Source organism: Manis pentadactyla, chromosome 14 (genome assembly GCF_030020395.1).
Source record: "Manis pentadactyla isolate mManPen7 chromosome 14, mManPen7.hap1, whole genome shotgun sequence".
NCBI classification, from domain to species: domain Eukaryota; kingdom Metazoa; phylum Chordata; class Mammalia; order Pholidota; family Manidae; genus Manis; species Manis pentadactyla.
Window position 1 is genome coordinate 8,144,756 of NC_080032.1, and position 26,468 is coordinate 8,171,223.

Here is a 26,468-nt window from a genome sequence, read left to right on the forward strand (position 1 = left end):
AGTTGAGAATATCTTATTATTTTTTACAATACTGCAGGAAAATGGTTTTATGGACAACTCTAACTTAAAAAGAAAATAATAAATGAAAAGATTTTGCAAAATCACAAAAGTAATGAGGATGTCCCAATTCTGGGACATCTTATGCTACAGTGAGAGGAAGGAAGCAGAGGGACTAGCAGAAGGGAGTATGTGACTGAAGTGGGCTATCTAAGGGACGCAAAGTGCCCTGGGCTGACCCTATAGTTGGTCTTATAAAAACAGAGAGGACAAAAACACAAGACCAATGGTGTCCTTCTCCACCCCCCCAAATCACAGTGATTTCTCTGTGAATGACTTTCAGCTTATCATACATCTGGATATGTATGATACTCATCTGGAATCAGTGGGCCCAAGAGCCTGCAGTGCCCAGCCATAAGCACAGCTAGCAAACCCACCAGAGGTAGATGCAGCGGGGCATTCATTCTCTAGATGTGCTACGGTCCCCACACACAGGGCCGCTGGGTCCTCAGAAGATGGGACCCTGGGCCTTTCTGACCTAAAGGCCACATTCGGCCCAAACTCCCAACCATACATTCATTTCTCTTGGTTAATAAAAAAAGAGGTTGGTCCAATGAACGTACTTAATCGCATGTGCACAATGAGATTGCACAGACAATTCATCAAGCTGTACACTTATCATTTGTACATACACACACATGCTTTTGCAAGATTATCTGGGACAGTGATAGTGATTTGCACACTTTTTTTTGTGCGAAAAGTGACTAAGAAATCCAAAGAAAACAAACGACTGGGGTGATCTTGTGGCACACGCTTGGTGCCCAGGAAGAATGCATTTTTCTTCTTTGAGCCTACCTTGGCTTGGACAGCATAAGAAGCCAGGAGCACAGAAGCCTCAGGAGGGCAGTAGATCTTCTCATCTAAAATCTGCTTCTTTACCTGAAAGGAGCAACAAGGGAGACATGAGGCCCTGCGCCTGAACGTGAGCTACGCAGGCTGGTCACAGCAGATGGCTGCAGGGCGTTCTAACGAGGGCTGCCAAACCAGCCTGTTAATGACTTTCTGACAAAGGGTACGATTTTTTTTACTGCTGCAGACATGTTGGGAGTTCAGCTACCGAGAAGTTATTGGCGAGATGACTACGCATAAAATACCCTACCTCTTCTCTTCATGATCAAGTGCTCAAGAGGAAGAACACTCCTCATGGTTAAAATAGAGCCTGACATCTGGGCTGTGACGGAGGAGAGCTGTGATCCTGAAAAGTGTCAGGAGCAGCTCGAGTGGTGACTGCAGCCTCGGCCCCTGCTGAGCACACGCAGCACTAAAGGAAATGAAATCTACTTTTAAGTCTCAACACAAGACAAAAGTCAGCAAGGCTACTGAGTTATGACTGTAGAAAAAAACCATCACTTTCAATATGCCCGCTCTAAGGAGAAAGGAAGCAGTAAAGTCTGATCGATTAAACTTTTAAGTACAGGTGAGGTCCAGGAAATATAATTCTCAAGCCATAATGCTGAATTAACCTATCTCATTGCATTGCATTTCTTAGAATGGGGCAGCATGTAATGTTCCAGACATAGAGGCAAGAGAGTCCCATGAAGTGGGGCACACTAAAAGAAACATAACAGGAAAGCTGGCGCTCTTTGCACAGATGTCAAGTCACCAGAGCCATATAAGTAGTAAATTTTGCCTTGCTCAGCCAAGAAAACGCACCAACATTGCAGAGGGAAAATTATGCCAAAGTCAGATGAGGGTTGGGCATTGCTTCTGAGGGCTTATAAGAAAGCCATCTCTGTAATGCTGGGACATTCCAGGGCCTAGGAGATCATTACGTGGTTTCGTTCAAAGCAGTGCAACTTTCTAATCCCCTGGTTTTTTTTCAAAGGGAAAAAAAAAACCCATCCTAAAAAAAATCTGAAAGGACTTCCCTTTGACAAGAAAACGTTAGGAGGGGGAGTAGGTGTCTCTATATAACATATATACAAACACATTTTTACAAACGTTTTTTGTAAAAGAAATTATTTGGGTTTTTAACATTACATTTAGCTTAATTTAATATTTACTGAACTCAATAATCTGAGGTTCAAACTAATTAAAAGAGAACTAGGTGGCAGACTACAGTCACTTCTGGGAAATCAAGCAATTACCGCCCCTGCTGCGATCTCTTCCATCGCTGGCGGCGGCCACCTTTGGGCCCGCAAGCAGCCAGCGCCAGCCTCTGTGACTAACCATGAAACCTGGGCGGCGATCCGGCCGAGCTGACAGGGTTTTCATCCTCACACAAACCCTCGCTCACAGTGCCCCCAAGAAAACTAGCTGTCTTTGAACTTGTAATCAGGGATCTCCTAATTTCTTCAATTCCGTAGAGCGATTACTTATGGAATGCCTACTGTGCATTCAATGAACCTTGCCTTTCCGGGGCTTCCAGTCTAATGAGGGAGTAAGAGAGAAATAAGACAATCATAGACAAAGAGAAGCAAAAGCACAATGTTTGAAGCTCTACATGCAAGGGATTAGTGGAGCATCACTGGAGTTTTGCTCTTCTGTTTTAATGGGAGTAGATTTTGAACTTTTGGAAGAGCTATTCTTTATAAGATGGTCTCTTCAGACTTCCTCTGCAACTTGAGTACTTGTTAAGTTAGTGAGAAGAAAATAGGATCCACCTACAAAGAGGTTTCGAGTTAGGTAGCACCTTGCATCCACTCTCTTTCACCATCACACTTTGGTAATTTCATCTGACACCAATTCCCATCACTCAAGTACAGTCAATTCTGAAGACTTCACATTACAGAGCCAAGAGGACTGACTTTCCAGAAGCAAAACATTTTTGCAGTGTAAAGGCATTTGGGGCCAACTTCGAGGGGTTCATGTTCTCTCAGAATTGAGGGGCAGCACGGACTGATGTACCTGCAAGAAGAATAAATGTTGTGTGATCTCTTGAACCAGCTCCTCCTCGGCATTCTCAGGATAAAATTTGGCCAGGAAGTGAAAGGTGACTGGCTCTTCTTTTGAAACATCATGATCCAGCACCTGCAGAATTGCAGAGCAGAAGAAAAACAAGCTATGTTGGCACCATTTCCTCCCATGCCACCATCAAATGACCTTTTGCAAGGATTGTATAAATATTATTCCCCCTCTAAACTCATCACATTTCCTGAAGGCTGTGATTCTACAGTTTGAAGCATTTACAAAACCACCTACAACAAGAGGTAATATTCTCTTCACATGGTGTTTCTGAACCGAATTAATCAATATCCCCAAGGGGTGAGTGGAGCCAAGATTATTAAGGCACAAATGTTTTCAAGGCCACAGAGATAGTTAAAAACTAGAAATTTATAACTCAAAGGTCTTGGGCACTATCTTTTATGGTAGGCTGAAGTTTTTTAATTTTCTGAAGTAGTGGAATCTTCCTTTATTCTTTTTGCTGGCTGCCAGCTCCCAACATTTAGGTCCATTCCAATAATGGAGCTAAGAGATGATGAACTAGATCTTTGTGAAATCATCTAAACATTAATGGAATTAACAGAGCAGAAGTGAAACATGTCCAGTGTGGCAACCCTTTGTTTCAAGGAACCTCTAGAGATGCCCCACAAAATACTTGAGCACAGTCAATAAACCATGCTGCCTTTAATCTTCTAACAATTTCATCCACCCACTGAAAAGCTTGAACCATCTGCTCTCCAGAATGAATTTCATTTCAGGACATAAACATGCCATGTGACAGGCTACAAGACTCCATTAACATGTGCCATAATTTATTTCCTTTGAGCAGCAGGTTCCATGGCTCCTAATGCCCCCAATCTAATATCCATTTGGCCAACACTCAGATATCTAAAATTCACTTTGCTGAGAATCACAAAAAAGATACAGAAAGTTTTGCTGCCTTTGATAGATAACTCTTCATGCTTCTGCCCATATAAACCTGATCAAGGACACTCTGCCGACATCAGCACACAATGGCACTTTGATGTTCATGATTACTGGGAATCACCATAAGAAATTTACAACCAGAGGGGATTCCAACATAAAGATTCAGATTACTGGGTACATGGGGAAACACAATTTGAACACTTAAGTTTAGAACCAAACTGGTAAAAGACAGGAGGCTTTCATTGTTTATCATGCCATGTAGTAGATAATAAAATCAGGCAGGCAAATGCAAGGGGTACCTTTTGGGGTAAGAATTAGACACTGACTTACTCTGAGATTCAGGGTCTTTTAGGATTTACTGACAAATCATATAGCCTTGCTCCCAACCTTCTTCATGGGTAGGTAGGCAGTTAAGAGGTGAGTGTGTTTTTATATGCACACATGTACCCATGCAGAGGGCAGTCATACCCACATCTAAGTCACATCGGAGCTGCTGGGAGCCAGACATGTCCACCAGGCCTCAGGAGTCCCAGAGAATCATAAAGACAAAATAGACATTCTTCCTCCACCACAGGGGCCAGGGCACTCTCTATTCCTCAGATCACATTAATGATTAAATTGAGCTGGACTATGGTATTTCTCAAAATGATGTGAAAAATTCCCTAGAACATGAGCCCTAAGAAAATCTTTCAAACATATAATAATTATTAAATTATAATAGTAATTTTTATTCATAAGGCCTGACTAGAGGTTCAATAAATTGAACAGCATAAAGCTAGGAGTGACCAGCCTGGTGACAATGAGTAAAGAAGCCAGGGACAGCAACAGCTTAATCCTGATTGGTCCTGCCTGCCTTGAGAGCCTGTGAGGAGCAGAAAGCCTGTGGCATCTCTAGGACCACTTTCTGCAGGACTTGCCCTTACTCTGCTGTGTATCCGTAATGCCCCATGATGAGCAAACAAGGCTATGAACATGCTCAGGAAAAAGCCAGAGCACACACCAGCCCGCCTGGTTTCATCCCTTTCCAGCCCAACCTTCTTGTCCATTTTGAGCCAGGCCACAGTGTCCTTGATTGTGTACTGCAGTCCGAAGAACCAGGTCTCCCGCAGCCCTAGGGTCCGGCACACCAAATCAAACAGGTCTTTCCCTTTCCACTTCATCTGCAATATAACAAACCAACAGGGAAGGACGTGTGAGCAACAATCATAACCCGCTTGTCATATCCATGTCTAAGCCACATCCGAGCTGCTGCACTCCCTACCCTCAGATTCCAAACACGGGGAGAGCACAGGATGGCTGATGAGCACAGAATTCCTACAGAATTTTAAAGCTTCCTACATAAAACCGAGCATGGGAAAATACCAATTAGAGCTTAATGGCTTAATCACTGCAAAGCATACACAATACCTCCCTTGGACAGTTCCTTCCAGGTCTTAATATCCCCAAAGCTGCTAATTCAGGAAAGCTGGTAAATAAGCATTCTCATTTAGGAGAGTCTAGCTTAACTCTAACTTCTCCCTGAGTTAACCCAGGGAGATGGCTAGCTTCTAGGGACATTAATTTCCATGAGATTTTGTCACTGATTTTTAAAAAAATCATGACTCTGCCCTTTGATCAAAGGCTAGTGTTTCCATAATTTTTTTAAATGTAAAAACGAGTTGTAGAAATTCTTTAAAAAAGTAATATAGGGAAGAAAGTTGTAACAAAACTCATAAATTGTAGAGGAAAAGAACCTTTAGAGATCAGTGGATCCAATCACAGGTCTTCCCTGTCAAGATGCATAACTGAGGCCAAAGGGGAGGCAACTTGCCCAGTCATATGGAGCAATTTCAGACTCTCGCTGTCTAACCCCAGGGGATGAACGGACACCAGTATACTGTAGTGTGCTTACCCTATACATATAGCCTCACTTTCAAAAGGACCTGAAGCGATGGCTACTAAACCCTTTCTTGGCTATTCAATCTTGTATCTGGAAAAGCAAGGTCCACACCTTAATAGGGGAAGAAAATGTCCAGCAGCTTAGTAAATATCGCCACCTTGTGGCTTCCAGCTCAGATCACTTCGGATGGTCCCATTCTACCCCTTAGCTCCTGCTTGTCCCTCAGCCCAAGGGCCCCCAAGTATCAGAGGACATTCAAATGGATAATTAGGGGCACATGAGAAGCACCACAGAGACTGCGGTCATAGTAAGAATAATCTTCAGAGTCAAATACAAGATCGGCAGACACCAAAAGAGCAAGTAAGACCGCTTCAATGCAGAAGTATCTGTCCTTCTGCCCTCATTAGCAACCTCCACCCAGCGTCCTGGCACATTGAAGATGCATAATGAAAAGGAATGGGAGAGAAAATGAGGGTTTACAGACTTGTTATAAAAGCGAGAAGGAAAAAATAACTTAGACTTCTAATAGCTGATGGGCTTTTGCTAAAACCCGATTCTACAGAGGATTTTTCAAGTAGGCCTTCCATTTTTTACATAGGTGAATGAGCAGTGTGTTTTCTATGAAGTATTCCACAGGAAAGCCCATCCCTTCTCTGTCTGCAGTCAAGGTCAAAGGGCAAAGGAGCCACCGAGATGGAAGGACACCAAAACCACCGAGACAAGGGTTGAGATTTGTACTGGCTTTTGTCCTTCACCGGTTCTCTTATGTGTCCTTCTAGCTCTGCCCTGTCCTCTCTCCGTGACTTTACTGGGGCCCCTGGAACACTATAGAATTGAGGTCTTTAGAAACTATTATAAGCAGAATAAAACAAAATTACAAATTTTATTTAAAAAGATGATCTCCTTGCCCATTTGCAAACTTAATAATGCTTGTTGGCACACCCATTTCCTAGCCTGACAACAGGACAAAGGGTTTATTAATTCAAGGCAGGTTTTAATTCTTACAGGCAGACTTCACTGAAGAAATGTTATTTTGGAAAACTAGAAGCTTCAGGATGCTGATTATCCTCTTGTCTCTATTTTAAGCCAGTACATAGTATATAAATTATAAATGACTACCTTGCTACAAGATAATGTAACACTAAAGAAGAGACATTAACTTGGAGAAGTTAAACACCCAAGGGCCAAGCAGATCAAGGTAACGATTCCCAATCTGTCATAACTCACAGCCATGGCAGGGCTGGGCTATGGCACGGAGGGGCTGTCTGCAAGTGGGATGTGCAGTGCATCTAAACGAAAGATGCAAGGAGAATGATGACTGGATTTCCTGACCTGGGAGTTTAAATTCTCAAACATAATATTGTATTAATGCAGATTTCCTGTATTCCTTTCTACTTCTCTGTTTTTAAAATGCAAAACTATCGCTGTTGAATGCACAGACAATGCCTTTGTTCCCATGAAGCCTGCAATACAGTGAGGAGGGGGGAGAATTCTCACACCAATTCAGAATGCCCTACTTAAATTTTTAACTTCAACTCTTAACAATAACAGAATGTCAGAGTTAGAAATGAGCCTGAGTAATTACCCACTGTAGACCCATCCCCTTTTTTGTACCAACAAGGAAACCGAGTCAGATTCTTTGGAGCCTGCTAACGCAGACACTGGCCTCGCTCATCGCAGACACTGGCCTTGCTCATCGTCTCAGGCAGGCAAAGCCCCAGTTCCTCTTCTCCTGCTCTGTGGGACTCCTTTTGTCTGGCTTGCCAGCAGCACTCTCCTGCCACTCTTTCCAGGAACTAACTGGTGTCCTAACACTCTTCTCCCACCCTGAAATAAAACCCATTCTATTTGAGGAAGAGTCAGACAGCACTACTTTACAGCTCAATGTGAATTCAAGCCTCTGCTACCTCTCATTATTTTCTTTCAACACGCATTAGAGAGCACAAGCAACGTTAGACACTGAGGATGCAAAACGGAGAAAGCACGGTCCCCACAAGTGACTCAAGCAAGGACCCTGGTCAGAAAAAGCCTTTAGAGAACAATGAAGAAAGAAAGGAAATGCATCTTTTTTAAAAGTCACCATCTCTCCAGGGAACTGCAAGTCATCTGGTTGTGCTGACACAGCCTGATCTCAGGAGAGGGTGTGGTGGGAACAGCGTGTAAGCTGGGGCCAGGTGGCTTGCCACCGTGTCTTTGAAGACTTGAGCAGAGAAGTGATAGGGTCAGATCTGCATTCTGCTCTGACAACAGCGTGGAGAACAGGCTGGAGGAAAGGAGCCTAGAATCGAGGACAGAAAGGAGGCAACTCCGTGCCTTAAGGAAGGCAGCAGGAGGGAGGGAAGCCAGGCTGAGAGATGGCAAGGAGGCAGAGTGACAGACCTGGTGCCTGCATGCAGGTGGGGACTGAAGGAGAAAGAAGGAAGAGGGGCGCCCACTGGAGACAGGGAACATGAAGAGGCAACTGTCAGGAGGAAACGGAGGCACAGTTAAGTTCTAGACGGGACAAGCGAAGGTGCCTGAGGAAACCAGGAAGACATGTCCTCCATGCATCTGATGCAAAGTCTGTGCTCCACTAATAAAATAAAATGTTCTATCTTTAACTAAGAAGTGTTTCTTTTGGGTTCAAGCTGACTCAAATATGTTTACCAACATGAAGTTGTACTTTTCAACATGATCCTGCCCCAGTGCATGAGGCTTCCTTACTCCTCCCGATGAGGGTTTCTACTTCCTTACAAATAAATAAGAACCATGGTCACAGCTGCTCCGGGTGGTTCTCAGGGCACCCTGTGAAGGGAGGTCTTGGGCTGGGAACGCGGCTCCCTTGGTACTGGCCAACTTGCCAGAAGATGGCCACACTCGTCTTCAGAGTTTTATCAGTGATCCACTACACTGTGGTGAGGCTGTAAGGTGATCTAAGTGACCGAATGTCTCTCTAGATTGTAGGCACCTTAGAAGCGAGCAATAGCCACCTCTCTACCCGCCATGGTGCCTGGCCAAGTATGAACATACCAGACACAGCAAACAATGGCCATCCAACGGAAGACTTGACTACTTCAAAAACCCAATTCAAACACTTAAAGCAAAATTAACCCCCATTCATCCACTCCTTCAACAAATACTTAGTGGACATACATTGTGTCCAAGCCCCACCTGAGGTTCTGTTCTCACAGAAAAGGTCTAGGGCATGAACCAGTCAGGAACAGATAATCACCTTCCTCACTTCACACCTAAAAACCACCTCCAGCTGTGGTTTCAGCACACTAACACTGGTGAGTGCCACAACAGGGGCCCCCAGGGGCTGTAGAGTCCCCCAGAAAGAGGCCCTCTATCTTGGAGGGGCGGGAAGTGACATCTAAATGGACTCTCATGGTGAGAAAGATGAGCCAAGTGAGGACTGGGCTTTGGGAAGGAGGAGTAAGTGGGGAAGTGTGTTCCAGGCAGGGGGAACAGCATGTGCAAAGGTCTAGAGGCAAAAAGCTTATATGGTCCTTGTAGAAAATCAAAGTATTATAGTTCAGTTTGACCAGAGAATACAATTGTGTTTCGAAAAGGACCAAACTACCATCTCAAACCAATTCTTTATCAATAACTACACCTCTCTCATGTGAACCACAGAACACAGAAATTATCTGGGTGACTTTTTTCTCCTTTTTCCCAAGGTTGGAACATAACTAGTAAATTCTAGGCATACAGGAGAGAAGTTAAATCATTACATAAGAATGGATGCCTCAGGACAGTAGGGCTTAATTCTTTCCAGTAACCAGCCTAAAAAGCATAGACCAGTGATGGTTACCTAACATCAGTATGAATCTCAGCACTGTCATTGTGTGACCTTGAGCAAGTTATTGAACTTCCTCGTGCTTTGCAATGGAGATAATAAACAGAAGCTACCTTAGCAAATTGATCTAAGGATTAAAGGCATTAATACATTTAAAAAGTCTAAAATGGGGCCTGGCCCACAGTAAACACTCAATAACGGGCAGCTATTATTCATTCTAACCCTGCCTCCTCTCCTTATACTGCAAGTGGCACTGTTCAAAGCCTCCTGGTCCTGTTTCAGTCGTGGACGATGGATGACCGAGCAGAAAGGACACCATCATTCTCATCGAGCTAACCATGCTATCACTCATTTGACAAACATTTATTGAGCACCCACAACATCCTAGTCATTGTGCTCAGCACAAGAGATAAATGATGAATTCAGGACAAGACACTGTCCCTACTCATGTCTGGCAGGGAAGACAGGTAAATGGATAATGGAAACGCAACCTGGTAAATGCTAACGGAACAGGGTGTTGTGGGAACAAAACTCGGGGCCAAGGGACTGCACTGAGGAGACACTGTCTGAGCTGGGTCAGGAAAGCTGGTCGTCTGAAGGGGCTGAACAGGGAGGTCACGCCAGCCGGAGGGAACAGCATGTCTGGAGCTTGGGTCCAAGCTGTTGCAAAGTGAAGGAATGTTCTTTGCACTTTTCTGGTACCTGACAAGCAGCATAATTATCCTACCTGCAGTACTGAATGTTCAATACAGTTCTGAATATGCAGCTGCAGCCTACTGCGTGTGAGGGTTTGGACTCTCCAGTTGATTAGGAACCAGGTTATATGGTCACTGGTTCAAAACAGTCACACATCTCATAACAATATTGCCAAGTCTCTAGGAAGCCATGGCCAGGGGTATGAGTCTCACATTTATTTTTTATGAAAATATTTCCTTTTCTGACACCTGAGAGCACATAAGCCTTTCAGGCTTGCATTTATCCTACTTCAGGGCCTTTCTGTTAGGGTTTATAATTTTTCCTAACAGACTGCCAAAAATAGAGCAGCTCCTGGTTCTGATTAAATGTTCATTTAAACCTACCTCTTTCCACCTGGCCGAAGTGTTCAAACTGCTCCACGTACACCACTACAGCTCCTAGCCTCATCTCAGCCTGGTGGAGAAGAGGGAGGTTAAGAGGCAGATGCTCAATTTCGCAGACAGAAAAGTGAGGTGGGGAGAGTGAGAAAGGTGACTTGCAGAGGGAAGAAAGGCAGGAAGGAGCACGAATCTGGCCTCCGTCGCACTGTAAGCTCAGGCTCCACAGGCCTCATCCTCAAGGTGCCCTTCAAGTGGAGGAGCTAACAGCACTGAGTCTGCAAGCACACAGCTCCTTGTTTTGTGGCCCTGCTCCCCCATTACTTTCACAGCCTGCACTGCTATTTCATAGATATATACTTGTGACTATATCAAAGATAGATGTGCATGAACTTTATATACAGGACTAAGTGCTGTCAGCTTGTTATTTTTTGTAGGGGATGAATTTATGAGCTTTACCCAGAGTGAAGTGCTTGTAATTTATCAACCGAGAATGTTTTAAGTAAATAGCACTAAGCACTTACCCTCTGCAGCTGGAACGTAGCACTTCCCTGTTGTAGGAAGCAACTGGCACCAATAACCTACAGGGCTGCCTGGGGTCAATTAACCAGGGAAGCATGATGAATAGTGTCCATGACAGTCATTACAGTTGGCCAGGTTTAGACTCACAGCCCTAAAATGACCATTTGTTTTTTGTTTTGCAGCCGTCACATTGCATTTCTCCCACTGCTTTCTTTGGCCCATGAAGCCATCAACCAACGACTCCCTTGTACTTGCTGATACAACTGTGTAGGGTGAGTACGACACCATCCACATGATGGGCAGGGGCCACTGTGAGAGAAGGACAACTATCATGAGGGAAGAAAGTAAATCTGGTCCTGCCAAATTAGAATCCACAGAGATATGTGAGCTTTGCAGAGAAGACTCAAATCTAGAAAAAGCTACCAGAGAAGCAACATTCCGCTTCATGGAGGTCTGGGGGGCCAGACCGTCAGCTACACAAGGAATGCTATTTGCCCGGCTTCCTACTCCACAGAATATGAAGGAGAACCAACGAGCCCAGCATCCACTTATCAGGCGTTCTTCTAATTAGTTCACAAGCTGCCCTAGCATTTGCCATAAAAATCGTCAAAAGGTTAGCTCCCTTACAGACAGAGCAACAGAAGGGACTCTGCCTCCCCAGGGACAGGACACGTGCCACGTGTTTACCATCATTTCAGAAACGGAAAACCAAGGATACTGTGATTTCCCCTTTCAATGCATATCCCTCACTGACTTTTGCAGTAACAGTTGGCCTAGAAGACATGAGAATTTAAGATGCTAATGTATCAGATCCAAACCTAAATACAACTTTTATTTGTCTGTTTTGAAAAAATAGATGCAAAATATCTCAATTTACAAGATAAACAATGGAAAGAGGTATAAAAATGACCTTGCTGGGCAGTACATGAATGAGTTTCACTAAAATCTACTTTGGTTAATCAAGGAGGATAAAAAGTGCAAGTAATGTGGGTATAAAACCGACACTGCCTAACTCGGGGTATGGTGTCACCATACTACAGAAGCAGGTTCTATGGTCTCATGAGTTTAAACTACCAAACTATTCGTGCCATTTCCTGTCACAATGAAAGGATACACTACAACTAATCAGCTGTTATTTCTCAAAATGAGGGAAAAGGGGATCCTTCAGATAAAAGCAGGCTTTTAGCAAAAGATTTCTCTGTTCAACCAATCACAGCCCTTATATCCTTCACCTAAATCTGGGCAAAATCTCATGAAGCTGAAACCTCCTCTTTGCAAAAAAAAAAATTGCAATTCCAATGTTGCCCTGGCAGCTTGCAGCATAATCAACCACAGTGAGAGATCTTCCCCTCCTAGTCTTGCAATCATTGCTGTTAATATGCCGAATCTACTTAAATGTTTGGTTGCAAGCCCCTAAACCAATTACTTCCTCCCTCCTTCAACCAATTATCTTACCTTGTTACAACCCAGCCTGGGCACTCCCAGGTCAGCAAACCTGTGTGCTTCCATTTATCCATACACAGACCTTTCTAAAATCCTTTCTAAGATCTCTTTCTTTATCTCACCACTGTCCACCTCCCCCCATAAAATGCTAGTACATGAATCAGTAATGTACTCCACATATACAGAAAAATAAGGTGTCTGTCTTTCCCTTAAGATTCCTGTCTTTCCTTAAGTTCTGCAGATCACAAACTCCTTCAAGGCAAGGGCCACCACACACACACACACACACACACACACACACACACGACCCACCCACACACACACACACACACACACACACACACACACACACACACACGACCCACACACCACACACACACACACACACACACACACACACACACACACACACACACACACACACACACACACACACACACACACGACCCAAGCAAGTGCGCATGATCTGCGGCCACTCCGTAAGTGCTTGTGGTTGGCTGATGATGTTGATGATAATGATGATGAGAACTAGATGAGGCTTCGGAGTAGAACAGTCTTCTAAGTAATGATTGCAATGAAGCAAGAATTTATGACACTCCTTATTAAAATTCTAATTGCATAATTGGGCCTTAAGGTATATATTTTCCCCCTTTGGTAGCACATACTGATTCCTTCTCTCTAAAAATACCTTGGCAAGGAAATCTAAACCTCAAAGAACCACCAAGAAAATTTTCCACAGAACAAGAGACTAAGGAAGAGACAAAGGACAGCACCTTGGGAAGCCATGAATGGAGGTTTTAAACTCTTTAAGTCTTTCAAAACAAAATGAATTACAGTTTTTTTTAGGGGGGGAAAAAGTCCTTATGTTTGTAGCTTCTGGCATGTTTCCTGCTGAAGTGGAGAAGGTTATGGGAGCAGCAGTGAATCCAGAGAAGGCATCTGTATCCTAAACTCCCTCCCCCACCACACACAAGCCTATGGCCTCAGGTGAGCCACACAGCTCAACTGGGTCTCACTTTCTTCATTGACAATCTCTAATGCTCCGCAAGGCCCAGGTGTTATGATGCTACGAGAAAAGGCACTTCAAAGACAGCTGGCAGATGACAGAGCAAAAAGAAACAATACAGCGATGGTGCTATAAAAGCAATACAGTCCCCCCAAAGCAAAGAAAACAATCTCTGTCTTTGGAATTTAGCTCACAACATAAGAGCAATCATGGCCTGGTCAAATAGCTATCAAACACCCAAATCCGCCGTGTTGGGCAAGTCATTTAACCTCTCTGGGTCTCGGCTTCCACAATCATCAAGTGGTCTTTGAGGATTAATACCCTCTGAGTCTAGGAGTTTGAGATGGTTTTGTATAAACTGTGTAGTAGTTTTCTCATTGCTGCAATAATTTTCTTTTAATCCTTTAACATCCCAATCTATATGATAAAATCATTTTCAAGGATATAAAGTGACTCTTAATGTTTATGTGTGCTTTCTACATTCTTTTCCCTTACTCATGTTCTACTGTTGCTATCATGTTCCTTACTTCTCATAATCAAGAGTTGACTGTATAATAATGCACTCTGTAATGTATCAAAAATGGCCATTATAATGCTGCTGAAAAATAGAAGCTTTTTGGCTGTAACATGCTCTTGATATTCACCAGTCATCAGTGGGTTCAAATGTTTGAAATACTGAGAACAATCATTCTACAGAGAGCTACAAATAAGAAACAACAATAAATTCAGTGCAGACAGGAACAAAGCTAAACTTTACATGTCTAAACATGAGGAATGAAACTAGCAGACTTAAATACAACCCCTGACTCAGTATTATCCAAATGATTAACTCCTCCTGCCCTAGACATTGCAAAATCTGCAGTTTGTATTTAAAAGTACATTCCTCCAAAAAGCTCCCGGCAAAACAGAGCTAGAGCATAATCCATTTGTGCAAGCCTACTCATGCAGAACCCAGACCCTAGCCTGGAAGGAAATTGTAAACATGCTGTTTCTATTTCTAGTTTGACCCTTTGATTACATTTCACAGCCATCCACGATAATAGCACTGACCTGAACAACACTGGAAGGTGTAAGTGTAAGTTGACAGGGCTGGTAAAAATGTCTACAGAAGGATGAAAACTACCTTGGGTTGAAGACTTTTTTAACATATTTATGAGACTGATTTAATCTCAAATCAATATGAGTAGGACACTAGATAAATACACTCTTGTTCAATTTAAAAGCACGGATCAGTTCGGGTAAGCTTAGTAATTAATTACTCTGAGCTTCAGTTTTAAGCTCTATCTGAAAGTCACATTACCAAAATGAGTAAGACTAGAAGGCTGATACCGGCAAGGTGGATGGGAAAACCACAGGTAATGTCACAGGAAGTTTTGTGAATTTTCCAGCTAGGATTTGGCAGAGGAGCAAAAAGGAGAATTGTAGTGAGAGTTGGAAGAGGAAAAAGGCCTAATCAATGCCTTCAGAAATGATGGGCTCTGCCCCCACCTAGTGGTGCAAAAGTAATTCCTAAACTGAGCCAAGCATCTTGAGTCTCAGCACCAGTGCCTGAAGATTTGATTAAAGATTTTTTTTCCCTGAGATCAGCACTAGTTTGGTAATAAATTTTTCTGTGCTACCAATGTACCAATTGAGAATTTAAATTAGACAAAGCACAGACAGGAGGATGGAACACATCCTGTAACAAACCAGAGAAGCCTTGTCACCAGCTGGCTAAAAAGATTAGCAGCTCTGAGAAAACTCAATCATAGGTTTTTAAGACCTCACATGCTTTAACTTCTGAAATTAAGAATAAACAAGCACCAAAAATGTTCTTGGACAAGAATGCAAAACTAGCATGAAAAATTGGAGCAGTCATTCAAAAACAAAGAAAAGAGAAAATTTTCAAAATGACACATTGAGGACAAAAGAATGGAGAATGAAGTATGGCAGAAATCAGAAAAGAATCCTGTTATCACAGTAGACCTCAAGCTAAATAGAGATCAATTATCTGGCACACTATAAAAAAGTTAAACAGGAACTTGGCATAAGGTAAAGCTCATTATATTTAAAATACTCACAGAGTCTAGAGGTCCTACAATTACAAAGGCATGAACAACCTGAAGAAGACTCAAAGAGAATAAAGGAGATGATTAAAGGGGAAAATTCACGGTGCCTCTAGCACGAGACCATTCCTCTTTATCCCCACACACCCAACTCATGGTAACCTAAGAAGCTAGTATTTAACAAGTGCTAACTATGATCAGGCCCTGGGCTAAGTGCCTGTAAAGGTCTACCTCATTCATGCCTTAAAAGAACCCTATAAGAAAAATACTACTATTCTCCTCATTTTACAGATGTGGCGCTGAGGCTCAGAGAGGGAAGTGCAGGATGGCTCCGGGAGCAGTGGCAGTCGTGGGGCTTTCACCCAAGCCAACCTTCCCCTTCTATCAGCAGGACAGCCCGTATTCCCTAGGTAATACTCTTCCCGTCCTTCAGCAGATCTTTCTCACACCTACATACTCAAATCCTGAGATGAGGATTTGAGGAGGAAATAGGAAAGAGGGAGAGCTCTGCAATGAGCGTCCTCTGTCCAGATCACCAAAAATAGGATGTTAAAGCTGAGAGTCCTTGAAACCAAGTCCTTCCGCCTCATGTTTTAGCTGAAGAACTGAGGCCTAGGGGGAGGAAGGGACGTGTCCAACGATGCGTAGAGGAGCTCTGCCTAGAAGCCAGGGGTTCAAGCACCAGTTCAGAGTTCTGAATGGTTTTACACAAGCAACACCCTGACTGTACACCCAAACCAGACACAGGAAAGTGGGCTGACCTCCTGAGCCCAACTCTGTTCAGGCTTGACCCAGAACTGCTTCCAGCTTGGCTGGCCTCAGGCCTGAGGACTGGCTCTGGACCCCCTGAATCTTGGGCTGAGTAGGTCTTCTGCTCATTCTTTGTCACAGAAGACCCTGATTCCAGGCCTTGTCCTCCTGGTGCCCAAGCTTTGGATTCAGGTTGCAGTGTGACACCTGGCCCAAAGCATCATCTTCTAGTTAGGCAACTTGTTTCTGACCTCTCCCCATCTCCAGCCCCTAACATTTCAAATCATTCTGCATGTTGATCACTTTTCATTCTCCTAGAAAAAACCTCAAAGCTCCCCACCGCATCTGATGAACATACACTCCTTAATCTGGCCTGAACCTACCAATTCAAACACCTCTCCCCTCTCCCTCCTCAAACCACAGGATTCCCATCCTCTCCTTTGCTCAAGCACATCCACTGATCCACTTGACGGGAGTGCCCTACCCCCTGCACCTGTGCACCCAAAGCTGCCTCCAAAACTGGAGTTAGGGCGGGGGGTGCACCTATTCACCCCACTGCACTGTGATTCCTTCTCCCCCTCAACGGTAGCCCACTGTCACCTGGTATAGAGACTTCTCTGCATGAACTTTTCATGTGTATCCTAGATTTCCCTAACTAGATTATGAGCACCTCAGAAAGCTGGGACCTTCACTCTTCAGTATCTTTCTGTGTGCTTCAACGCTTTCAATGCCTTTTGGCTGCTCCAAAACTGAACTGCAGTGGGAAGCAGGGAGGGATGAAGAAGCAGGTGGATTTCAAAGTTAGATAACTAGCTTTTCAAAGAACATGAAAAGGTCTCAGAATAGACAAGTCACCAGTTGCTTTTTATGTGGACACCCCAAAAATTATGAGAACACACTGGGCTGAATACTGGGAAAAGCATTCTGACCCTAACACATGATAAATATGCAACTAAAAAATACTTAGCTCTTATAAAACAAACTTCATTTTAGGCCAGAGGCAAGGAATCCCGAGTAATCATGGTGAGTGAGAAGGATTCACTTATGGAAAACGTCCATTTGATTCAAAAAGACAAACTAGACGCTGAGACAATATAGGAGAGGTTGTCAGTCACATCATTCATCATCATATCATCCATCCTACCATTCAAGCCCACTGACACTCACAAAATGGTTTTGAAATGGTATCTTACACCAATGAAACAAGTAAAACAATGCCATAGACAAGCAGTTGTTGAGTTAGGAAGTTCTTTGAAAGAGTTCTTATTTCTACTTTCTTTTTCCTGTTTACCAAATAAATTCTGTCAAGGTTTTTAACCTTTCCTATTTCTATGTGGAGCTTCCTATTTGGGTGGCATAATTTAATAGAAAGAGGGTGGCCTGGAAGACAGATGTCCTGGGTTTGGCCCCATCACTTGGTAGCTCTGGACTGGTCTTGGGCAAAAAGAGACAGGAACATCTGAACAGAACCTCAAAGGAGAAGGAGAATGTCTATGCCTGGAGGCAGTGAGAAGGGCACCCAGCCAAAAGGAACAGCCTATGCAAAGGAACCGCTATGCAAGGGCACAGCACTGTGAAGAGAGCTTGGCACTTTTGGGAAAGAGCAACCAGAACACCAGGCTCAGAGCAAAGAGGGGAGGTGAGGAAGTGCAGGAGAGGCTGGGAAAGGGCGCCAAGTGATGGGAGGCCTTGAACTGAGTTCCTTTTATGTAACAACCCGTATATGGGACTTACCTCGTGCCAGGTGCTATTGTAAGTACTTTACCAACAATAACTTGATTTTAATCCCCGTAACAACTCTGTGCCTCTATGCTGGAAGAAGTATCACAACCCCCATTTTACAGACGAGGAAACAGAGGCATCTGAGAGGACTAAGGAACCTGCCTAAAGTCACTCAGCTGGTTAGAGGCACAGTCAAAAAGCAGGCTCCCCAGACCACAGCTGTGACCTGCAGGCCGTGCTGCTTGCGTGGCCCTGACGAGGACACTGGAGCTTGAGCTAAGACCTACCCAGCTTACATAAAAAGCTCATTTTGAGGTTCAACTAAGCAACTTACCTGTCCCTGTCCTCTCTTTCTCATTCAGAACAGACAATGCCTCCCTGGGAACTTAAGCAGGCTTTCTGCCATGTCTGAGCCTCTGTTTCCCCTTCTAACACTGAAGCCCATGACAACACCCACAACCCAAGTAGGTCTTGATCACTACTAGTTCATCTTCACTGCCTGGCCTGCATGAGTACTCAGTTAATTCCTGTTGAATGAATAAATAAATGAGTCTGCATTGTGAGTATCAAACAAGATAGCGTGTTTAAAGCACTGAGCACGGTACCCGGCACACAGTGGTTGCTGTTCCTAGGGTCCCACCGCAGAAGAGCAGATGCGGGTCCAGCGGACGGCAGCACTAGCCCCTGTGTGCCCGCTTCCTTCCCTCTTCACTGGCATGACTGCAGCTATCATTCACCCCTGACTGCCCTTGTCCTAGACCTGCAGCAGCCACGCCATCCCCAGGCACCGCTTAAACTGCACAGGAGAGCCCAGAGGGGTGGCAGAAACCATCTTTCATCTGAAATAAGAAGGAAAGCTTCCCGATGCCCTCCCACAGAGTCCCATTACTATATACAATTAAGCGGTGAAACCACCACCACTGCCCTGCTGGAGTTTACATTCAGAAGGGAATCATTTGCCTAAACCTTGGGATGCCCAGGTTTTAATATCTTACTGAAAATACCAGAGTTGTTCTTTTTCCCCCCTTCAAAAGTTCCTACTTTATGTCCACTGTATGTTGGAATGATCTGTAATATTGGCATTTAACCCAATCATAATGTCACTTGGGTATGTGAAAACATTTGGGGTGCCAACCAGCAGGAGAAGAAGCCTTTGGTTTCAATATAAGATGGTACTGGAATTTCTCACAGCTCGATTTTGAGCAATTTTTCTTATTTGGCTCTTCTTACTGACAGGTTGAATTGTTAAGAGTAAAATTCCAGCCTAGATAAGAAATAACATAACCGTTTAGCCTCCTGGTAAATTATGTTCAGCATCCACTTTCTCAAAATGATAAATATCAGATCTTTCAAGTGGAAAAATCTTCCAAAACATCAAGCCAATTGTACAAGGCAGCAAGTAGTGCAAGAGGGGCTCTTTCCCCTCTCTCTGCAGCAAAAAAAGGTCCGAACTTGTTAGCAGAAGGTAACATGATTCACATGTTAACTCTCACTGGTTCTGAAATTGAGTCCTTCTTAGAAGCTACCTACATTTCACCTCAAGAAAGTTAAGAATTCCTTAAGCACCATCTCTCTTCTGTTTTTTTTCAAAATGCACCTGCCATTTCCTGTATTAGCACCTTGCTCAGTTAATGTACAACATAAAAATAGTGCAGGAGAGTAAGACTAATCATATCTCAGGGCTCCCTATATCAGCATAAATCAAACTACTGCTAATTTCAAAAGAATATTTGAACATCATTTACAAAAGGTATTTCCACTGGAAATCTGACGTTCAATAAGATGCAATACCTGGAGAAATCACAACAAGGCAGTGCCTATGGTGACCTGAGCCTCCTACTTTAGGCCAGCTACAGTCCCTTCTATGTCTTCCTTTCTGCCTAGGCACCACACATTCCATGAATTCTTGTAACAACCTTGCAGGGTCAGTATTATGAGTCCCATTTTACTGACGTGGAACCTGAAGTCCAGAGAGCTTAAGTATTTTATCCAGGATAGAAGTAGTTTATTTCTGTCTATGTCAAAGCTTATGCGCACTTTCTTACTACTGCTTTGCTATTCAATGTGTGGTCCCTGGACCAGTATCACTGGTATTACTTGAGAATTTGTTAGAAATGTAGAATTCTTAGTCCCACTGCAGAACTACAGAATCAGAATCCACATTTTACCAAGATCTTCAGTCACTTATGTACACATTAAAGTATGACAGACTCTATACTATACCAATTCTGCCCCTGTGAACATCACTGCTCTTACTCCTTTCTGTGGATCAGTGGTTCTCAATGTGGTGGCAGGGGATAGGGGAGGGTGTTTCCCCCAGGGACACCTGACAAATTTTGGTTGTTATGACAAGGTCAAGGTGGGGGCTACTACTGGCATCTAGTGGGTAGAGGCCAGAGATACTGTCAAACATACCACAGTACACAGGATGGCCCCCCATCTCAATAAAGGGTTACCCATACAAAATGTCAATAGTGCCAAAGTTGAGAAACTCTACTATCACTGATAATACTGTTTTCTGTCCTCTTTGGGTCCGGGGTCTGTTTAAAGAAGAAAAAAGAAAAGATTTTCACGGCAAAATTATGGCAACAGAAATGTCATACAAAATCTTTTCCTATGGCCCTTTAGCTATCACTGTCTCACAATACTTATCAAATAGTACATTAGACCAGAGGTCAGCAAACTATAGCCCACAACAAACTCAGCTCACCTCCTGTTCCTGTGCAGTCTGAGAGCTAAGAATGACTTTTGTATTTTTAAATAACATTTCATCATTTGTGAAAATTGTATGAAATTCAAATTTCAGTGTTCATAATAAAGTTTTACTAGAACAAAGTCATCTCTTGTGTTCATATTTTGTTGAAGGACATTTTTAAAACAGCCTGATTGAGAGAGAGAATTCACAAACCTTAAAATTCACTTAAAGTGCACAATTCAATGGTCTTTAGCATACTGACAGAATTATGCAGTCATCCCAATTTTAGAACATTTTCCTCACCTTAAAAAGAAAGCCTTGGTCCTTTACCTATCATTCCCCTAATCCCGCACTCCCTTTTCCCAGCCCTTAACAATCACAAATCTACTTTCTAGTTCTTTAGATGTCCCTGTTCTAGTCTTGCATATGGAATCATATGTGTTCTTTTTTGACTGGCTTCTTTCACTTAGCATGTTTTCAAAGTTCATATTGTAGTATGTATTGGTACTCCATTCATTTTTATTGACAAATAATATCCTACTATATTGATATACCACATTTTGTTTACCCACTCATCTGCTGATGGCCATTTCGGTTGTTTCCACCTTTTGGCTGTTATGAATAATTCTGCAATAGACATTTGTGTACGAGTTTCTCTGTAGACCCCCGTTTTCATTCCGCTTCAACAGATACTTAGTAGTGGAATTTCTGGGTCATATGGTCAGTCTATGTTTAACTGAGGAACTTCTGGAGTATTTCCAAATCATTCTACATTCCCACATCATTTTGCATTCCCACCAGTAGTGCATGAAGATTCCAATTTCTTCACATTCTTGCCAACACTTGTTATTTATGCCTTTTTGAATCTAGTAGTCTATGTGGTTGGTTGGCTTTCATTGGAGTAAAGTGGTATCTCGTGTTTTTTATTTGCATTTCGCTGATGACTAACAATGTTGAGCATCTTTTCATGTACTTATTGGCCATCTGTGTATCTTCCTTGGAGAAATGTCTACTCAGATCCTTCATCTATTCTTTAATTGAGTTATTTGCCTTCATTACTGAGCCATAAGAGTTCTTTATATACTTTAACTATCAGATAGATGATTTGCTAACATTTTTTCTTTTCACTTGATGGGTGTCCAAATCACAAAAATTTTCAATCTTGGTAAGTCCAGTTTATCTATTTTTTTCCTCTGTTGCTCATGATTTGGGTGTTACACCTAAGAGTCGTTTGCCAAATCCAAAGTCCTGAAGATTTATCCCTACATTTTCTTCTAAGAATGTTTTAGTCTTAGTTCTTACATTTAGGTCTTTAATCCATTTTTATACATTTTTTATGTGGTGGGAAGGGTTCAACTTCATTCTTTTGCATGTGACTATCCAATTGTCCCAGCACCATTTGTGGACTATTCATTGCCCCATTGAATGGTCTTGCACCCTTGTCAAAAATCAGTTAACCATAGATGTATGGGTTACTTCTGGACTCTTAATTATATTCCATTGAAATATATGTCTACCTTTATGCCAGTACCATTCTGTTTCGATTATGGTTGTTTTGTAGTAAGTTTTGAAGTCATGAAGTTTGTCTTCCTACTTTGCTTTTCTGCAAGATAGTTTTAGCTATTCTGATCCCTTGCCATTCCGTATGAATTTTAGAATCAGCTTATCAGTTTCAGCAAAGAAGAAAACTGAGATTCTGATAAGGATTATACTGAATGTGTAGATCAATTTGGGGAATAGTGTCATCTTAGCAATGGTAAGTCTTATGATCCATGAAAAAGGAATGCTTTCCCAATCCTGAGAAGGAAAAATAAAGCAGGGGGGATCTCGCTTCCCAACTTCAAGCTCTACTACAAAGCCACAGTAATCAAGACAATTTGGTACTGGCACAAGAACAGACCCACAGACCAGTGGAACAGATTAGAGACTCCAGACATTAACCCAAACATATACGGTCAATTAATATTCGATAAAGGAGCCATGGACATACAATGGGGAAATGACAGCCTCTTCAACAGCTGGTGTTGGCAAAACTGGACAGGTACATGCAAGAGAATGAAACTGGATCATTGTCTAACCCCATACACAAAAGTAAATTCGAAATGGATCAAAGACCTGAATGTAAGTCATTAAACCATAAAACTCTTATAAAAAAACACAGGCAAAAATCTCTTGGACATAAACATGAGCAACTTCTTCATGAACATATCTCTCTGAGCAAGGGAAACAAAAGAAAAAATGAACAAGTGGGACTATATCAAGCTGAAAAGCTTCTGTACAGCAAAGGACACCATCAATAGAACAAAAAGGCATCCTATGGTATGGGAGAATATATTCATAAATGACAGATCTGATAAAGGGTTTACATCCAAAATATATAAAGAGCTCACGTACCTCAACAAACAAAAAGCAAATAATCCAATTAAAAAATGGGCACAGGATCTGAACAGACACTTCTCCAAAGAAAAAATTCAGATGGTCAACAGACACATGAAAAGATGCTCCACATCGCTAATCATCAGGGAAATGCAAAGTAAAACCACAACAAGATATCACCTCACACCAGTTAGGATGGCCAACATCCAAAAGACAAACAACAAATGTTGCCAAGGATGTGAAGAAAGTGGAACCCTCCTACACTGCTGGTGGGAATGTAAACTAGTTCAACCATTGTGGAAAACAGTATGGAGGTTCCTCAAAAAACTCAAAATAGAAATACCATTTGACCCAGGAATTCCACTTCTAGGAATTTACCCTAAGAATGCAGCAATCCAGTTTGAAAAAGACATATGCACCCCTATGTTTATTGCAGCACTATTTACAATAGCCAAGAAATGGAAGCAACCTAAGTGTCCATCAGTAGTTGATTGGATAAAGAAGATGTGGTACATACACACAATGGAATATTATTCAGCCATAAGGAAAACAAATCCTACCATTTGCAACAACATGGATGGAGCTAGAGGGTGTTATGCTCAGTGAAATAAGCCAGGCAGAAAAAGACAAGTATGAAATGATTTAGCTCATCTGTGGAGTATAAGAAGAAAGAAAAAAACTGAAGGAACAAAACAGCAGCAGAATCACAGAACCCAAGAATGGACTAACAGTTACCAAAGGGAAAGGGGCTGGGGAGGATGGGTTGGAAGGGACGGACAAGGGAGAAAAAAAGGGGGGCATTACGATTAGCAGACATAATGTAAGGGGGGGCACGGGGAGGGCTGTACAACACAGAGAAGACAAGTAGTGATTCTACAGCATCTTACTACACTGATGGACAGTGACTGTAATGGGGTATGTGGTGATGGGGGAGTCTAGTAAACATAATGCTCCCCATGTACTTGTTGATTAATGATACCAAAAAAAAAACAATTAAAAAAAAAGGAATGCTTTCCCATTTTATTTAGATCTTTGATTTCTTTCATAATGTTTTACAATTTTCAGAATATAAGTTTTGTACTTCATGAAATTTATTCCTAAGTATTTTATACCTTTTGATTCTGTTGTAAATAGAATTTTCATAATTTCGTTTTCGGATTGTCCACTGCAAATACATACAAATTACAATTGATTTTTGTCCATTGATCTTGTATCCTACAACCTTTCCAAACTCATTTATTAGTTTTAGTAATTTTTTTAGGGGATTCCTTAGAGTCTTTATACAGGATCTTAGTAATTGTGAATAAAAATACTTTTACTTCTTCCTTTCTAATAAGGATGCCTTTATCTTATTTTCTTGCCTAACTGTCCTAGCTAGAACCTTCACTACAATGTTGAATACAAATGGCAAGAATGGACATCGTTGTCTTGTCCCTGATCTTTAGGGGTAAGCATCCAGTCTTCCACCATCAAGTATGATGTTGGTTGTGGATTTTTCAGTTGGCCATTTACTGAAGTTCCCTTCTATTCCTAATTTGTTGAGTACTTTTATCATGAAGCGGTGTTAGATTTTGTCATGTGCCTTTTCTTTATCTATTGAGTTAATCATGTGACTTTTGTTTTTTAGTCTATTGATATATTACATTGATTTTCAGATGTTAAACCAATCTTGTATTCCTGGAATAAATCCCACTTGGTTATCATGTGTAAATCTTTTCATGTGTTGAATTTTGTTTGTTAGTATTTTTGTTAAGCATTTTTGCTTCCATACTAATAAGAGATAATGGTCTCTAGTTTTCTTTTCTTGTGATATCTTTGTCTGGTTTTGGTATCAGGGCAATGCCAGCCTCATAAAATGAGTTGGGAAGTGTTCCTTCCCCTTCTATTTTTTTGGAAGAGTTTGTGAAGAATCAGTATTAATTGTTCTTAAAATGTTTGGTAGAATTCTGTGAAGCCATCTGGGCCTCTAGTGGGAATACCCTGGGCCTTTCATTATAGGTAGTATTTTATTACTAATTTAATCCCTTGTTTTAGGCCTACTCAGATTGTCTCTTTCTTCTTGAGTAAATTTTGATAGTTAGGTGTCTTTCCAGAAATTTGTCCACTTCATTTAGTTATGTAATTATTATATAACTGCCATTTTACTTTTTGTTTTCTATGTGCTTCATGTCTTTCTCTATTCTTCCTTTACTACTTGCTTTTGCATTAAATATTTTCTAATGAAGCATTTCAATTTTTAAGTGATTTATTTTTCCCACTATTAAGATTTTTGTTTTAGTGGTTGCTCTAGGGTTTACCAAATAATCCTGACTTATCAGAATCAGCTTCAGATTTATACTATTTAATTCCAGTGATATATAGAAATGTTACTACTATATAGCTCCTTTCCCTTTCCCTTTTGTAGTATTATTGTTCTATGTATCTATTACAGTTACAAGCCCGACAATACATTGTTACAGTTACTAACTCTACCATCTGTGGTTATTTCATTAGCTCATTACAGCTTTGCTCCCACCCACCTCCTCTGTGTTGTTAATGACAAGCATATAACAATATGTTACATATCTATGCTTCAGGCTCAACAGTATATATATTACGTACATATTATTTTATACAATTCTTTTTAAAGCAGTTACAAGGAGAAAAATATGCATTTCTACTATCTTTTTGATATAATCATCTTTACCTTTGCACTTTGTCTTGTCTTTTTTTCAACAGATTTGAATGACTGAGGTTACTTGCTTTCAGCCTGAAGAATTTTAGTATTTCTTGTAAGGCAGGTCTTTCAGCAACAAATTCTGTTTTTATCTGGGAAAGTCCTTATTTCACCTTTATTTTTCAAATGTCCATTTCATTTATATCCAGCTGTGCTAGACACAGGATTCTTAATTGACAAGTTTTTTCTTTCAGCACTGAATATATTATCACATAGCCTCTCACCTCCAGTTTCTGCTGAGAAGTCAGTTGCTAATCTTATTGGGGTTTCCTTATAAATGCCAAGTCATTTTTCTCTTGCTGCTCTCAAGATTTTTTCCTTGTTTTTGACTTTCAGCATTTTTACTATGATGTGTCTTCTTGTGGGTCTCTTTGTGTTTATCCTCCTTGGAGTTTATTGAGCTTCCTGAATGAATGTATAGGTTACTGTTTTCAATAAGTTTAGGAAGTTTCAGCCGTTTATGTATCTTCTCTCTCCTCTCCTCATATTCCCATTACACATATGTTGGTACACAGTTACCTATCTCTCACATTTCTCTGAGGTTCTACATTTTTCTTCATTACTTCTCTCTACTCCTCAGCTTGCATAATCTCCAT

General features: G+C 41.8%; 1 protein-coding gene across 3 annotated transcripts in view; it reads right to left on the reverse strand.

Moving 5' to 3' along the window:
* Nucleotides 1-26,468, reverse strand: part of NF2 (NF2, moesin-ezrin-radixin like (MERLIN) tumor suppressor) — a 73,074-nt gene that overhangs the window by 42,983 nt on the left and 3,623 nt on the right. For all 3 annotated transcript variants that reach the window (XR_008993859.1, XM_036908838.2, XM_036908839.2), the window contains exons 2-4: nucleotides 4,902-5,027; nucleotides 2,905-3,027; nucleotides 853-936 (exon numbers count right to left, since the gene is read on the reverse strand). Coding sequence is in view for 2 of the 3 variants with exons in the window: in XM_036908838.2 (XP_036764733.2) it covers nucleotides 853-936; nucleotides 2,905-3,027; nucleotides 4,902-5,027 (333 nt within the window). In the remaining variant the exon portion in view is untranslated. The remainder of the gene's footprint in view (nucleotides 1-852; nucleotides 937-2,904; nucleotides 3,028-4,901; nucleotides 5,028-26,468) is intronic.